This window comes from Lolium perenne, chromosome 7, assembly GCF_019359855.2.
Source record: "Lolium perenne isolate Kyuss_39 chromosome 7, Kyuss_2.0, whole genome shotgun sequence".
NCBI lineage: Eukaryota > Viridiplantae > Streptophyta > Magnoliopsida > Poales > Poaceae > Lolium > Lolium perenne.
In genome coordinates, this window is record NC_067250.2 from 26608966 (window position 1) to 26623369 (window position 14404).

The 14404-nt window shown below is 50.0% G+C and overlaps 2 protein-coding genes across 3 annotated transcripts; one reads left to right on the forward strand and one right to left on the reverse strand.

Annotated features, from left to right (window-relative positions):
• The first annotated feature begins 1117 nt into the window (after window positions 1-1117).
• Window positions 1118-3134, forward strand: LOC127318021 (uncharacterized). The gene is made up of 2 exons (XM_051348633.2): window positions 1118-2667; window positions 2749-3134. The coding sequence occupies exons 1-2, from the start codon at window positions 1522-1524 to the stop codon at window positions 2977-2979; spliced, it is 1377 nt and encodes a 458-aa protein (XP_051204593.1). The 5' UTR covers window positions 1118-1521; the 3' UTR covers window positions 2980-3134.
• Window positions 3135-9924: 6790 nt separating this feature from the next.
• LOC127318020 (uncharacterized) lies at window positions 9925-11931 on the reverse strand. 2 transcript variants are annotated; one of them, XM_051348632.2, is made up of 3 exons: window positions 11096-11931; window positions 10815-10966; window positions 9925-10713 (listed from the first exon to the last, which is right to left on the reverse strand). In XM_051348632.2, the coding sequence occupies exons 1-3, from the start codon at window positions 11877-11879 to the stop codon at window positions 10360-10362; spliced, it is 1290 nt and encodes a 429-aa protein (XP_051204592.1). In that variant the 5' UTR covers window positions 11880-11931; the 3' UTR covers window positions 9925-10359. The 2 variants fall into 2 exon arrangements, with proteins under 2 accessions (XP_051204592.1, XP_051204591.1); XM_051348631.2 differs by having other exon boundaries at window positions 10193-10713; window positions 10815-11002; window positions 11096-11930.
• Between the last annotated feature and the right edge of the window lie 2473 nt (window positions 11932-14404).

Consider the following 14404-nt stretch of genomic DNA (forward strand, 5'->3'; position numbering starts at 1 on the left):
ATAACTATCACACAAAGACTAAAGAAAGCATAAACACAGAAATACACCCCCCACTGCTAAAAAATATTGGAAAATATTTGAGAAGAATTATGTATGTGTACATCCAAACATTGTATGTTCGCACACGGTGTTCTGAAGAAAAAAAAAAAGACTAAAAAAGGAGAATTTTTCGTTGTGTGGCCGACGAGTATTCAATTCATCAATTTGTTGACTTTTTTTCTGAAAAGGCAAGGTCTGGAAGGACCTAGACTATGTTCCATTAGTCGAAGCGGTGGTACAAGTTACATAAAGGGACAACAAGAAAAATAAAATTACACTCAAGTCCCTGGATTTTGCATAGAGGACCTCTAAAAAATTTGCAGAAAAGCAATCAGTCCCTCTTCCACACCGCTGTAGTAGGATGAATTGCGCCGGCGACCACCAACATCCTCGCTGGGGCATGGCCACTTGGGAGAAAGCCGGTGCCAGGCGTCGCCGCCGCATCATCAGAGAGAGGCCTCTGAAGGAGGTTGCTGCGACACATCTCTTGCGTCGAGCCGTCAGCTGATGCCAATCTTTGGCATCCAAGATCGGTGACCATCCCGTGGTCATCGTGTGATAGCTCAAGGAAGCAGCACGAGTCTCGACGGCCGCCATGAACTCAGGGGCGGACCCAAGTAGAGCTGAGTGGGGGCATAGGCCCCCATTCAAAAATCTGAATTTCAGTAGTATATGTTTAGATTTTAGGCAAGGAATGCCCCCACTCAATTGATGTGCCCCCATTCATTAGTTTCTCTGGGTCCGCCACTGCATGAACTCGCAGTCGTCGTCGGTGCCCTGTCCCTCGCCGCCACGGCCGGCCAAGAGGACACCAGGGAGAAGGAGTTTTAGCTGCCGGAGCCAGCGCTTATTGACCGAGCTCACCCCGGCCGTTGTGCTCATCGCCCACCACGGACGCGAGCGAAAAGCCACCGTGATTCGCTCCCGGATGCTGCGCCACCACATCGAGAAGCTCGAGGACCCGCCTTATTTGCCGAAATGCCTGGATTGAGGACGTGCAGTCGCCACCGGAGCCACGCCGCTGCACCACCCAACCACGGGATGCACCAGATCTAACGGGAAAGAACTGGTGGCCTACTCCAAGACGCCACTACGGGACCACTAAACCTACCTACATCTACTTCGGCGCCTTTCCCTCGCCATCTCCGGCCGGCTGCACCGCCGGAGAGGGGTCGGGATCCGCCCGGCTTGCTAGGGATGCCTTTCAAGCTACTGAGAGAAGGGGGAAATGAGGGCTACGTATCAATTTGTTGATCTCCAGACCCGTCAACACCCAACAAGGAACAGCTCCTCGGGAACCAAACACTGAAACACCAAGAATCATTACGCTTGTGCTCGTCCACCGGTCACTTCATCTCTTTCCCAGAATTCCCTATTTCCTCATTTCAAGAAAAAAAAATACTTCCCCTCTTCCTGTTCCGCCTCCTTGAACATCACTGCCACTCGGAACGGACATGTTGAGCGCCGCGCCCGCCGCACGCGATGCCTTGCTCCTCTTCCTCCTCTTCCTCTTCCTCCTCCTCCTCCTCCTCTGACAACAACGATGACCCTGACTACCGCGTCGACTCCTCCGACGACAACCCAGACTGCTGCGCCACCATCCCCGACAACGACAAGGGAAACTACGCCGCTGACGCCGTCCTCCCTATTCCTGCCGACGCCGAGGGCGTCGTCTCACACCTACGCACGCAGGACAAGGTCGACGCGGTGTGCAAGAAGTACGGCGTCCCCATGGATCAGTACACAGTGCGCCCCGCCGGCGACCTGCGCGCGAGCTCGCTCCCGCCACCGGGTGCCATCTGCGTGTACACACAGGCGTTGGAGGCCGGGATGCGCGTCCCGCTGCACCCATTCTTCTGCGACGCGCTCGACCACTTCGGCATCGCGCCTACCCAGGTCGCACCCAACGCATGGCGCATCATGGCTGGATTCGTCGTGCTCTGCTACTACGCGGGCGTGCCGCCGTCGCTAGGGGTGTTCCGGCACTTCTTCCTTCTGTCCAACCACAAGAGCAGCTGGTACTTTTTCCGATCCAAAGACACCTCTGGCCTGCGCTTTGCGGGGATGCCGGATTCCATCAAGGGTTGGAAGCACGGCTTCTTCTTCCTCTCGTCGTCGACGCCGTGGCCTTGCCCAGTGCTGTGGGGCAAGCCTTCAAAGAGCTCCTTGGTGGAACCGGTGCTCACCGGCGAGGAGAAGAGATCGGCAGCTATTCTGCTGCGTACTCACGGCGCCGCCCCCGTTGATCTCAGGACGTATCTTCGCGACAGCAGTCTTGCCGCCGCCAAGATATCTCTCCCATCGCCGGCACCGGCGACGCCTCCGCCGGGGCCCTCTTGTGTACGTACTTCCGCCAGTTCCGAAGGGATTGATCCCACCGACTACGACATGATGATGAACATTCGGGAGGAAAAGGCGGCGGCAGCGCAAACGTCAGCATCGTCGAACAAGGTGAAAAGCAAGCCGGACACGGGGTCGGCGCCGTTGTGCGGGAAGAAGAGGAGTCTGGACGAAAGAGATGACAATGAGGGTGAGGGTCGGCCAGCTCCTGTGGTACTAGTGAACACGCCTCCTTCGGCCCACGGCTGCTCGTTGCCTGCGGCGGAGGAACCTTCCGACGATCTCAAGGTATGCTAGCAAATGCAACTTCAAATTGTTCAGGAACAGATCAATTCATGTCACAAGTCGGATCATATTGTTTGTGTGCAGGCCGCGAAGAACACGATATCCGCATTGGCGGAACTGCTGGAACAGGAAAAGGCCAAGCACGCCGCGGTGAAGGCCGAACTTGCGGCGTCGAAGCGGGCAGCAGGGAAGCAGCAGAAGGCGAACGTCGAGCTCGCCGCGGCCAAACAGAGAGCTGAAGCGGCATTGGAGAAGATGAGAGCCGAGCTCGCGGCGTTGATAAAATGTGGCGAAGGCGGAGCGGGAGAGCGTTGACGCCGAGAGGGCGACGGTGCGCTGATGGCGTTCAAGTGCTGGAACGTGCGGCACGGTGAACTACCCCGGTGGCTTGGTCCTGCGGTTTGACAATTAACTTACTAATTAGTTGATCTTTTGAACTGGAACAGTTCCGCGCGTTTGAGGTTTCTGTTGCTTGCTCCAACCTATTTCATGTAATCAGGTACTAGTAGCTAGCTAGTTCCTCAGATTCTACTGTTGCAACTTGTCTAATTTCCATCATGGTGTACTTTCCGTGATTAGCACGATCAGATCATCAAAGAGCATCTCTAGTAGTAACCGAAAAACTGTAATTCAGTCTCCCGAAAACGTTAGTTCGTTCGATTTTGGTAGTCGCGCAGAACAGAAATTGTAAAATAGGAACTAACAAAACGAAATTGAAATTCTCGCGGGAGAATTCATCGATGAGCACATATAGATGATAGTTGTTGCTCCGATTGAGCACCAAACTTTACATAATTTGAACTAATAACCTAAATTAACTAGTATCCGTAACTACGCGAGCTAATTTTGCCCAAAATTCGGCCCCGGAGGCCTCTACGCGCGGCGGCAGAAGTGGTGGCGGAGGAAGGCGAGGCGGCGGACGCGTGGAGCTCCTAGTCCGCGTCGAGCTCGACGATCTCCAGCTTCACGCGGCGGACGCGTGCCTCCCGGCGCGCCGCCTCATACCCGTGGACCTGGCGGACGGCGCTGGCCTCCTCCCGGTGCCAGCATGCTCGCGCCTCCACGTCGGAGACGGCCAACTGTGCGATGACGGCCTCCTCCTCCTCGTCGTCGTGGACATAGTCATCGGTGGAAAAGATTATCCTCACCAGCGCCGCATCCTCCTCCTCTGATGACCTATCGTACGCCGGAGGGTGAAGGGGGTGGCGTGAGCCCCCATTTGGTCCATCTGCGAGCGCTGCGCTTGCGCGCGGCCTTCGACCGGACCCATTTGCGCCGCACCTCCTCCGTGCGGAAAACAGGGGGGGAGCGGCGAGTCCTCGCCGCCCAAACTACCTCCTCCCCTAGCGGAGCTTCCGCGGCTGGCCATGGGGAGCTCTATGTGCGGCGATGCGGTGCTGGAGACGCGAGAATTTGTCGTCGGGGCAGCTGGAGCGAGGGGGCGGCAGCGGCGAAGGGGAGTAGGTTTGGAAACTGAACTCCCCTCCGCGGCCCCTTTTAATACGGGGCGGTCGCGCAGTTTCTCGTGGGCCCGAACTCGTTATACGGGCCAGGCTGCGAGTTCGGGCTCCGTTCTAGCTCAGTTTTGGCCAGAACTCATATTCTCGCCGGAGTTTTTCAGTTTCAGCCCATTATACGAACTCTGCTAGAGATGCTCTAAGATCGATGCAGATGATGTGTCACCAGATACAAACCAGATACGAATTCAAAGTTCCAAACGATGGCTTAGGGCATCTCCCAGCGACACAACGTAAATGGACGCAGGAAAAGGAGAAAAAGAGGGCAATCTACCAGGCAGATAGGGTTCCCATCCCGGTACGCTCCTTCTCTATCTTGCCCTCATGTGTTCTTTATTGTGCACCGAGATAATTTAACTTCCGGTGATCCATAGGCCTTCTGGGAGAAGCGCCCCAACGCCAAAATTTAGGCGGTGATCTACGGCGGCGGCTTTGTCGGCGGGTCAAAGACAGAGGATCCCGCCACAGAGAAGCAAAATCCATTCATAGAGTTGCAGCTGTTGTGGACGCAGGCAGACATCGAGGGAGACCCGTTGTTCTATATGCAGTCAACGCAACAGTCATTGGCTATGTTCCCTAACGATGAGTAGGGATGACAGGAGGGCAATGATACGTCGGGGCCTGATCAAGCCGTGGCTAGCGGTGCCGGCGTGGGCATTGGAAAGCAAAAGGGGAGATCCGTAGGACCTCCGGCTTCATCGACAAAAAGGACGATGTGTGGAAGTAATATATGTAGTATCATCACAAATCGCAAAACGGTTTAGTGACATGGCATAATAATAAATGAAAAAAAGATAATAGATTGGTAACCAAGGTTTTAGTATCGAGATACTAGGTGGTATCGTTTTTTTCGTCAACAATATCGTATCGTACAATCATATCGTAGTATCACAATATTATGAGATTTTTATTTTTTTAAATACAATCAATTTATGTAATAAACAAAATAGTCATCTAGCATATTTTCTAGAAAAACATAGTGGCATGTCATATTCTTTTAGCAAGAGCATCTCTAGCAGAGCCACTAAACACGCGAACCGAAAACCTTGAATTCAGTTCACCAAGCTCGTGTTTACGGATCGGAAAATTGCAGGCGAATAACAGAGCCCGTAAACCAAAACTGTAAAACATAATAGAACAAAGCCCGTAAAGAAAAAATGTAAAAGAAAATATTATGTTATACATTTTTGGTTTATGGGCTCTGTTCTGCACTAGCGACATCCAAACCCGTAAAAGTGGGGTTTTCATAGAATTCATATGCAACATGGTATAAAACATGAACATACAACAATCGATCATAATTAATACAAGAGATAAACAAATGTCTCAACCAAATTATTACAACAGTTTTGAAAAATTGAACAAATGAAGAAATGTCTCAACCATATTACAACAATTTTTGAACAATCAAACAAATGTCTCAACAATGATACATCTCACACATAAATGAATGGAATGGTAGGATCAAAGGCGACGGCCATGTCGCTGTAGTTGTGCATTTTCATATCATAAACGAGCTGGGCATGGGTACTGGCATTCTCAATCTGCCGATGCGTTTCAAGGAAAGTTTCAATGCGATTTGGATTGCATTGAGGTTGCACTCGGGGCCAACATTGTCATAGAAGTAGGGCAGGCTTAACTCCCTTTCATTGTCGATGATCAGGTTGTGAATAATCACACAACATGTCATGATGTTCACAATGGTTTTTTTTTCCAAAACCAGGATGGGCCACGAACAATGGAAAACCTTACTTGCAAAACACTGAAAGCTCTCTCAATATCCTTGGGATCTGCTTCTTTAGCTTTGGCAAATTCAGCTTCTAATTTTTCTTGGGATCCTTCACAGACTTGACAAAAGTTGCCCAATCCGGATAGTTGCCATTGGCTAGATTTATCCCGTTGTATATTCATTGTTCATGACCTTGTAATTGCAAGTGGGTGCTTCCCTATTTGCTAGTTTGGCAAATAAAGGGGATCTTTGCAGCACATTGATGTCATTGAGTGTTCCCGGAAACCAAAAGAAATAATGACAAATCCACAAATCTTATGATACGGCGGCCTCAAGTACAATGGTAGAATCTTTGCTTTTTCCACAGTACTGTCCATGCCATGCCTTGGGAAAAAAATTCCATGTCCAATGCATGCAATCAAGACTACCAAGCAATATAGGCTAACCTCTTTTCTCATTTATCTCCATCAATCTTTTTGTGTCATCCTCATTGCGAGTTCGAAGGTAGGTTGGCCCAAACAACTTGATAATCATGCGAGCAAACCTATCCACGAATTCTGTGGTTGTATCTTCGCCAATTCGAAGATACTCATCGGTGTAATCCGTAGGGATGCCATACGAAATAACCCTCATGGAAGCCAAGATTTTTTGAAAGGGGCTGAAACCCATCACGCCGACATCATTTCTATGTTGCTTGAAGTAATTTGAGTTGGCTTCGCAAGCCTTCACGATTTTGACGAACAAACTACGACGCATGCGATACCTCCTACCGAATAGATGCGGTGGATAGATAGGTACCTCGGCGAAGTAGTACTCCATCAGTTGCTCGTGGCCGAGAAGGCGATTCCGTTGGATGTGGTTCCGACCAATCACCGAGTTGCGCCTCCGATTCAGCAGCTGTGCGCGGTCCTCTAGCTCCTTGATGGGGAGAAGGAGGATGATGGCATCCACCTCGCCGACCTGGAGCAGCTCATCGAGGTCGGAATCATCCGAGCTCTATGAATCGGACAGATCGACGTCGATGAACTCGTCATCAGAGCTCATCCTCGATTCGACCGGCGTGGTGGCGGCGGCACCCGGAGCTGGGCGAGGAACCGCGGGCGAACGCGAGGCGACCTGCGCTAGCTCTGGGATGCCAGGCTCGGCCGAATCTGACGGTGCCGGCGTCAGAGTGTGGTGGTGGCACGGGGGGAGGATGGAGATAGTGAGCAGTTGCGTGAGGTGAAATTCCAGCGCGCCCTAGATATGGATCCACCGTTCGATTCGCTCGTTCGTCCCTACAAATATAGAATGATTTGGGTTTTCGGGCTCGGCCTGGAAAAGAAAATCGGTTTTGCCTAGTTTACGGTAACTGATCGGTGCCGTTTTTCGGCCTGAACCCGTAAACTGACAGTTTCTTTTCGGTTTTAGGCCTTTTACGAGCTTGCTATAGATGCTCTAAGGAAGTGGTATAACATATTCTTGACTTGGAGCATGTTTTCCAACACCATAAGAGGAATGGAGAGGTGATAAATACTATGCTTAGAGCATCTCCACCGGCGGCCCCCAAATAGTCGCCGGTAGAGGTGCCGACACCTCCGTATCGGGGACGCTGACACTACATCGTTTATTTGGGGGAGTTGTTCCCACACCGGCGCCCCCAAACCGGCGGCCCCGATAAATATTTTAAATTAAAATACAAATAAAAGCATAGAAAATCAAATAAAGATAAGAAACATTCCATTCCACAAACTAATACATAATTGGAACATGGTTTACACGAAGATATAATTTGGAACATGGTTTTCCAAAAACTAATACATAGTTTGAACCATAATTGACACAAATATAAAATATTAAAAAATAACTAAACCTAACTATGCCGATCATCGCACGTTTCGTGTATTCGCTGCCAAGAAAGAACACTCTTAATATCGTAGGATGCTAGGATACCAACAAAATGGGGCCTTCTATTTTTTATGGAGCCTTCTATTAAGAAAGAGAAGATATCCCTACCGAGATATTATCGATTTCCTCCAAACTAGGGTACACACCAAATTAGGATACGTGATAAGTATTGTTTTAGTCCGGTGGTAGAATCTTAATATCCTAGGATACTAGGATCCAGGGCGAAGCTCCCAATAGGGCAAGGTAGGGCTTTTGGTGAATACATTTATATGCGCGTGTTATTTTTTTTTGAAAATTTTGAGTGGTCATACGTCGAAAACAGACTCCGTATGAAAAAGTTATGCTTGTTTCAGTGAACACTGCGCAAAATCGACTGCAAATCAAAAACATAGACTATTATCTTCAAACATAGACTCATATTCTATGTTCAATATAAATACGGAATGGCTAGAAATCACGCGCCTGATTTTTAGTATGTATCAGTCGACGCTTTTAGCCTTTGGATTTTGCCTCGCGATTTGTGCAGTTTGAGAACGTAGTGAGTCCACTAGGTTGAAACTAAGAATTTAATGAATTTCAACTAGGTTGAAACTGATAATTAGTACTATTTTTATAAGTTACAACTACATTGAAATTGAGACTCGCCCATATAAGTAACATTGCTTGATAACATAAATTTATTATTGATTAAACTTTAGTATATACAATATAAGTTCTAGTTATTTATTATTTATACTCGCGAAATTGGAGACTTTCGAGATTTCTAGATATTTAAAAGGCATGGCATATTTCTTCGACCCCATTATCACTCCATTAAGGTGAAATTGGTTTACACATGGGGGCATTAACAATCGAAAAGAATTTTCCGTAACAAAGATAATCAAGAGCAAGTTATGCATTAAATGAGAGATAATCAAACGTCTTAAGTGTTTGAATTACATTAGATTTTTTAAAAAGAGGTAAAGCTTAGTCATTGAGTAGGCATTATTGGTATGTTCTTTTTGGTTCTATTTATAATAAAAATATGTTTTTGTTTTTATTATATTTAGTGATTGTGTTTGAACCATATGCATAATTATTGTTTTAGGACTATTTTAGCATTTGCGTTCTTAAAAGTTTACCTACCTCAGTTTTTTTTTTGTCCTTCGCCACTGCTAGGATCTATACAACCATGAAGGTAACTAGCTAGTATAACCAGCCTAGATTTAGGGGAAAAGGATGCAATCAAACAAAAGTGGTCACACAAAGATCAACAAAAGCCAACGCAGTTTTACTACATATAGGTGGGTGTCCCTGGCTTATCCAAAGGCCACAGTTGCTTCAAGATTCGTATATGCACATTTACATCTACATCCTGGACATTGTACATCTTCTCACCCATATAGAAACTGAAGTGAACATGTACACCTCATTTTCCATGTGACATGTGCCAATCTCTTTCACTCCGCATCCACCTCCTCCACCTCACCACGCCACCGCCGCTCTCCCTCATCCACCGCCTCCTGTAGCAGCACGCCACCGCCGCTCTCCCTCATCCACAGCCTACCGCGCCGGATCTGGCATCCCCGGCCATGCTGCCACCCCGAGGCCGTCCATCACACCGGCCGCCGGGAGCATGAATGTCACGAACCCAAGATCCAAAACGGCCTCCAACTCCATGCCCCACACCGGTCTCCTTCAAATCAATGGGGACATCAAAGAAGAGATGCGGCTGCCGGCGAGCACAACCGGATCTGGATTCATTTTTTTATGCGTGGTGCTAGCTTTCGTCCTGATTTTGGATGTTCCAGATCCATAATTTCAGCCTTGTCGTTGACTGAATTGGTTTATTTTTCTTCCTCTAGCGTTGCATAAGTTCCATAATTCATGGATGTTTCTGTTCTTTCCATTTTTTCTTCACGGATGATTTTCATCATTCCTCACCAAAGCCAAGAGCCAGATTACGTATTTGATTTGCTTCCATGTTTGCTCATTTACTTCCATGTTCTATCAATGAAACGGGTTGGATTTGACGACGGGATTCCTAAAACTACCAGATTGCAAACTAATTATGTCTTATCCTGGACATCTAATTGTTCCATATCGAAAGAACATACTGTACTCCTAAATCTGAACAATGGAGATTTGCTCATACATGTTAAATTGGTCCAGGTCCAGTTAACGTACTGGAATATTTTTTAGTCCAGATCCAATTAAGTTAATGTTCATTCCTTGCTGTAAACATTCCAATTAAGGTTTTTTTACATACAAAAAATATGATAGTACAAACTAATCAAAATATCTCTGTAAACATTCTATGAAATGTGAAGACTGTAGGGTATGTCATGTAAACAGGAAGGGACTTGCTGACACGAAAAATGTATAGTGCAAGGTGTTCTCTGCAAAATACAAAAGGGGTTGCACGAATCTTAATGCAGCAGTGGACGTCCAGGATAAGCCCGAGACACCCACGTATATGTAGAGTTGTATTTTCGCAACAAAAGCGGCTCTGAGTTCCAAGCTAATTGGTGAGCTAGCTGATTAGGTCGAATGATCAGTCGGGCGGCGTCGAGGCGCGACGAGTTAATCCAGCGGCAACGGCAGTAGCAGCTTGGCGGCGTCTAGACGTGGGTTCAGCCGGAGCGCGACATGCTTCATGACCTCCGCGCCGCGCTCGTACGCCGCCAGCGCTTGCTCAGCGACCAGCCGCGTGTACTCCTTGGACTCCAGGAACTGCTGCACCGCCGCCGTCTTGGCACTCTCCACCGCCACCTTTGCCGCCTGCTTCGCCGCGGCCAGCTCGCCCTTGGCCTTCTCCCTCTCCGCCTCCATCACCCGCTTCATCTCCTCGAGCTGCTCCCGCAGAGCGGCAGCGTCGCGTTCCGTCGCCGTCTGATTCTCGTCCAGCTCCAGCGCGTAGCCCAGGGGCTTCGGGACCTGCACGCGCCGGCCGTCGCCGCCACCACACGCACAAACGATGTGAGCAGACGGTTAACGCCTTCTGCAGCGCGTGGATGTAGTCATGTTCTATAGCATACCTGGGGCATTGACAACATCGTCGGAGCAGCAGGTGACGTGTTCCGCTCGGAAGGGCGAAGTTCGTATTTTGTGCTGGCGACCTCCTCCAGTTTCCTCTTCTTACGGGACAACTCCGGCGTGCCCCATTCCGGCTCGGCTTTCACCTTCTCGGCTGGAGCCACAGCCTCGTCCAGGATTAGATCGGACCCTAGCACACATCACGGCAGTAAACTACTCCGTATCTGCTAACTGACGAAGGAAAATCAAACGGGAGTGCTGAAAGCGAGCGCGATTTATTTACCTTCTGAACCAGTAGAAGGAGGAGGGAGCTGGAGTGGCAGTGGTGGTGACGCGCCGGCGATATTGGAGGAGAAGGCCGCCGCAAGATTGTTCTCCGAGAGGAAAGTGCGGAGATCAACCGCGGCGCTGTGTTTGTGGATCAGCTTTGCCACCGATTTTTTATCATTGCTTGATAGCGCCGGGCCTGCCGTGGAGATATTGGACGGCGGGTCGCCCCAGCGCACGGGGCATGCCCATGGCTCCGGCGAGGTCAGGAAGAAGAAGCCCCTTTTCCACTCCTTGTCGGATTTGGGACTGGTCAGGCCAGTAAAGAGCGCTCCGGCGCCTTTCCTGCACTTGAAGCCGTACCAGCCGCTCCTGCTGGACAGAGAGAAAAAATGCCGGAACACGGCGAGCGATGGCGGCACGCCGGCGGAGTGGCAGAGCACGAAGAAGCCCACCAGGACGCGCCAACCGTTGGGAGTGACCTGGCTCGGCGCGAGGCGGAAGTGGGATAGCGCCTCGGAGAAGAAGGCGTGAAGCGGGAAGCGCAGACCGGCCTCGAGCGCGTGCGCGTACACGCAGATGGCCCCCCGACGAGGCGGCGTGCACGCGCGCCGGTCGACGGCGGGTTGCACAGAGAACTCCGGCGGGACGCCATGCTTCTTGCAGAGGGCTTCGACCTCGGCCTGTGTGCATAGGGACGAGGTGAAGCGCTCGGAGGCGGACCTTGAGAGGGTGGCGGCGTCGTCGTCGCTATCGTTGTCGCTGAGGATCAGGACGGGCGACGAGGGGCAAATCTCCATGTTGCTGCCTGCGCTCTCGGTGCTCTGTTTGCGGTGGATATAGCAAGTAGTAGTACAATAGTAGAAGCAGAGCAGTCGAAGGGGAAGAGGCTACTCCTTCCGTCCTTCGGCTGGGGATTATATACTACTACTCCGTAATTAAAAAGTCCTACCAGAGAATTTATTTAAAATTGTTAGAAATTAGAAGGCCACTTTAATTTATTGTTCTGACTTTTTCAATACACTGTTTTCTCTTTTCTCTCGTGAAAAAGCTCTTGGTGCCTCAGAAGATAAGTACTGCTCTTTAGAAGTAAATTACAAGAAACTACCACAATTGAGGTAAACTTGATCAGTCAGTACTGTTAGTTTTTTAAGTCAGTACCATTTCTGAGACATGGAGTAATAAATCAAACAAAACGTTAGTCCTCCGTCCGGGTTTACAGGTATCCTAATTTCACCAACGTAACATAAGATATGTACTATAAAATATATATCATTAGAAAGTTCATATTTTATACTTTCTACTGGTATAATTTTTATACTGTAAAAATTATATTATATTGATCAAATTGATGATTTTGGGATACACGTAGGCCCTGTAAACCAGGACGGAGGTAGTAGTCAGCATTTTTAACTCTATGACCCCCAGTGATGACATGGCTTGATGTCCCCCTCGCGGTCCACTTCTGTTAGAGGTGGGGCTGAGATCGAGATGGGGCCCACCTAACAGTACCACTTTTTTATTCTCTGTCCTTTTAATTCCCCTCTTTGTCTCTTCCCGGGAACTTCCTCCCTCCACCTACCTCCGGCAACCTGAACTGCTCGCCTTGCCGCCTAGCTCATCCTGCCTTCGGCGTGCCTCTCCCTCCGGCCGAGCACCGATTGCCCGCATCGGTGCCCCTCCGCATCCACGGCGTCTACGCGCGTCCCAGCTCCTCCACTGTCGCGCTCCGCTCGCGCCGGTGATGCCTCCGGCCCACCGGTCTTGCTGTGGCTCGGATGAAGGGAACCCATCTCCATCTGCGAGCAACAAATCCATGCCGCGCCGCCGGCCCCGTCCTGCCGCGAGCAGCAACTCCATGCCGTGCGCGAACAACAACGCCGCGAGGAACCCGCGGGCGCCGGACCCGGCCGTCAGGAGGTCGCGGACCATTGCGTCACGGAGTTGCCGCCGTGTCGGAACGCTCGCCTCACCTCTGTGACGACGCCTGCATAGGAGGTCGCAGACCAGGGCATCGCGTGCTTGTTGCCACCTTGCTGACAACGTCGTCGTGCCCGTAGAGGAGGTCGCAGAACGTGGAAGGCCGCTGCGCCGGAACGCCGACCTCACCTCTTTGACGTTGCCTTAGGGATTACACAAACCAAATCCACTACAGCAAGTCCGATCATCACGAGAGATGATGTAGCTTCAATGGCGAACATCAACATCATATCATCTATATGACTCATGATTTACCTTTCAGTTTGCCGTGTTCCGAGGTCATGTTTGTGCATGCTAAGCTCGTCAAGTTAAACATTAGTTCCTGCATGTGCAAATCTGGCTTGCACCCGTTGTATGCACACGTTGAATCTATCACACCCGATCATCACGTGCTGCTTCGAAATAACGAGTCCTAGCAAAGGTGCTAATCAAGGCCGAACGCTTTATTATCTTGAGTTTTAGTAGGAGGGATCATCTTATAATGCGATCGTCGTGACCTAAGCAATACAAGATGCATAAAAAGGAATAACATCACATGCAATTCATAATGTGATATGATATGGCCCTTTTATCTCACGCCTTTGATCTTCATCTCCAAAGAACGTGCATGATCTCCATCATCGTCGTCGAGGCATCAAGGTCCATGGCGCCGTCTTCATGGTTGTCCATGATGGGAATCGTAGCATAGAAAACAAAAAATTTCCTACCGCAAGAACGAAACACAAGCCAAGATCTAATCTAGAAGACGGTAGCAACGAGGGGATCACGAGACTAACCCTTGAAGATTTCCAAAGCCTACGAGATTAGATCTCGTTGCTGCAGAAGATGATCACTTGCCGCTTTCAAAAGCGCGTAGAAGATCTTGACGGTGCCACAATTGGGCAGCACCTCCGTACTCGGTCACACGTATGGTGTTGATGAAGACGACGTCCTCCTCCCCGTTCCAGCGGGCAGCGGAAGTAGTAGATCCTCCTCGGAATCCCGGCAGCACGACGGCGTGGTGGCGGTGGTGGTGGAGATCTCCGGCAGGGCTTCGCCTATGCGCTGCGGGAGAGATATGTGGAGGAGGGGCGCTAGGGTTTGGGGAGAGGGGGGTCTTGGGGCGTCGGCCACTTGGGGGCTGCGGCCAAGAGAGGCTTGGTGTGTCCGGCCCCCTCCCCTTGCTCCTCATTATATAGGTGGAAGCCCCCAAGAGTTGTAGTCCAAGTCTTCGAATAAGACCCCAACACCAAAACTTGACATAGGTAGGAAACCTACTCAAGATGGGAGTCCTACTCAAGGTGGGACTCCCACCTTTCCTTGGAGGGGGGTGGCCGGCCACCTTAGGTGGAGTCCACCTAGGACT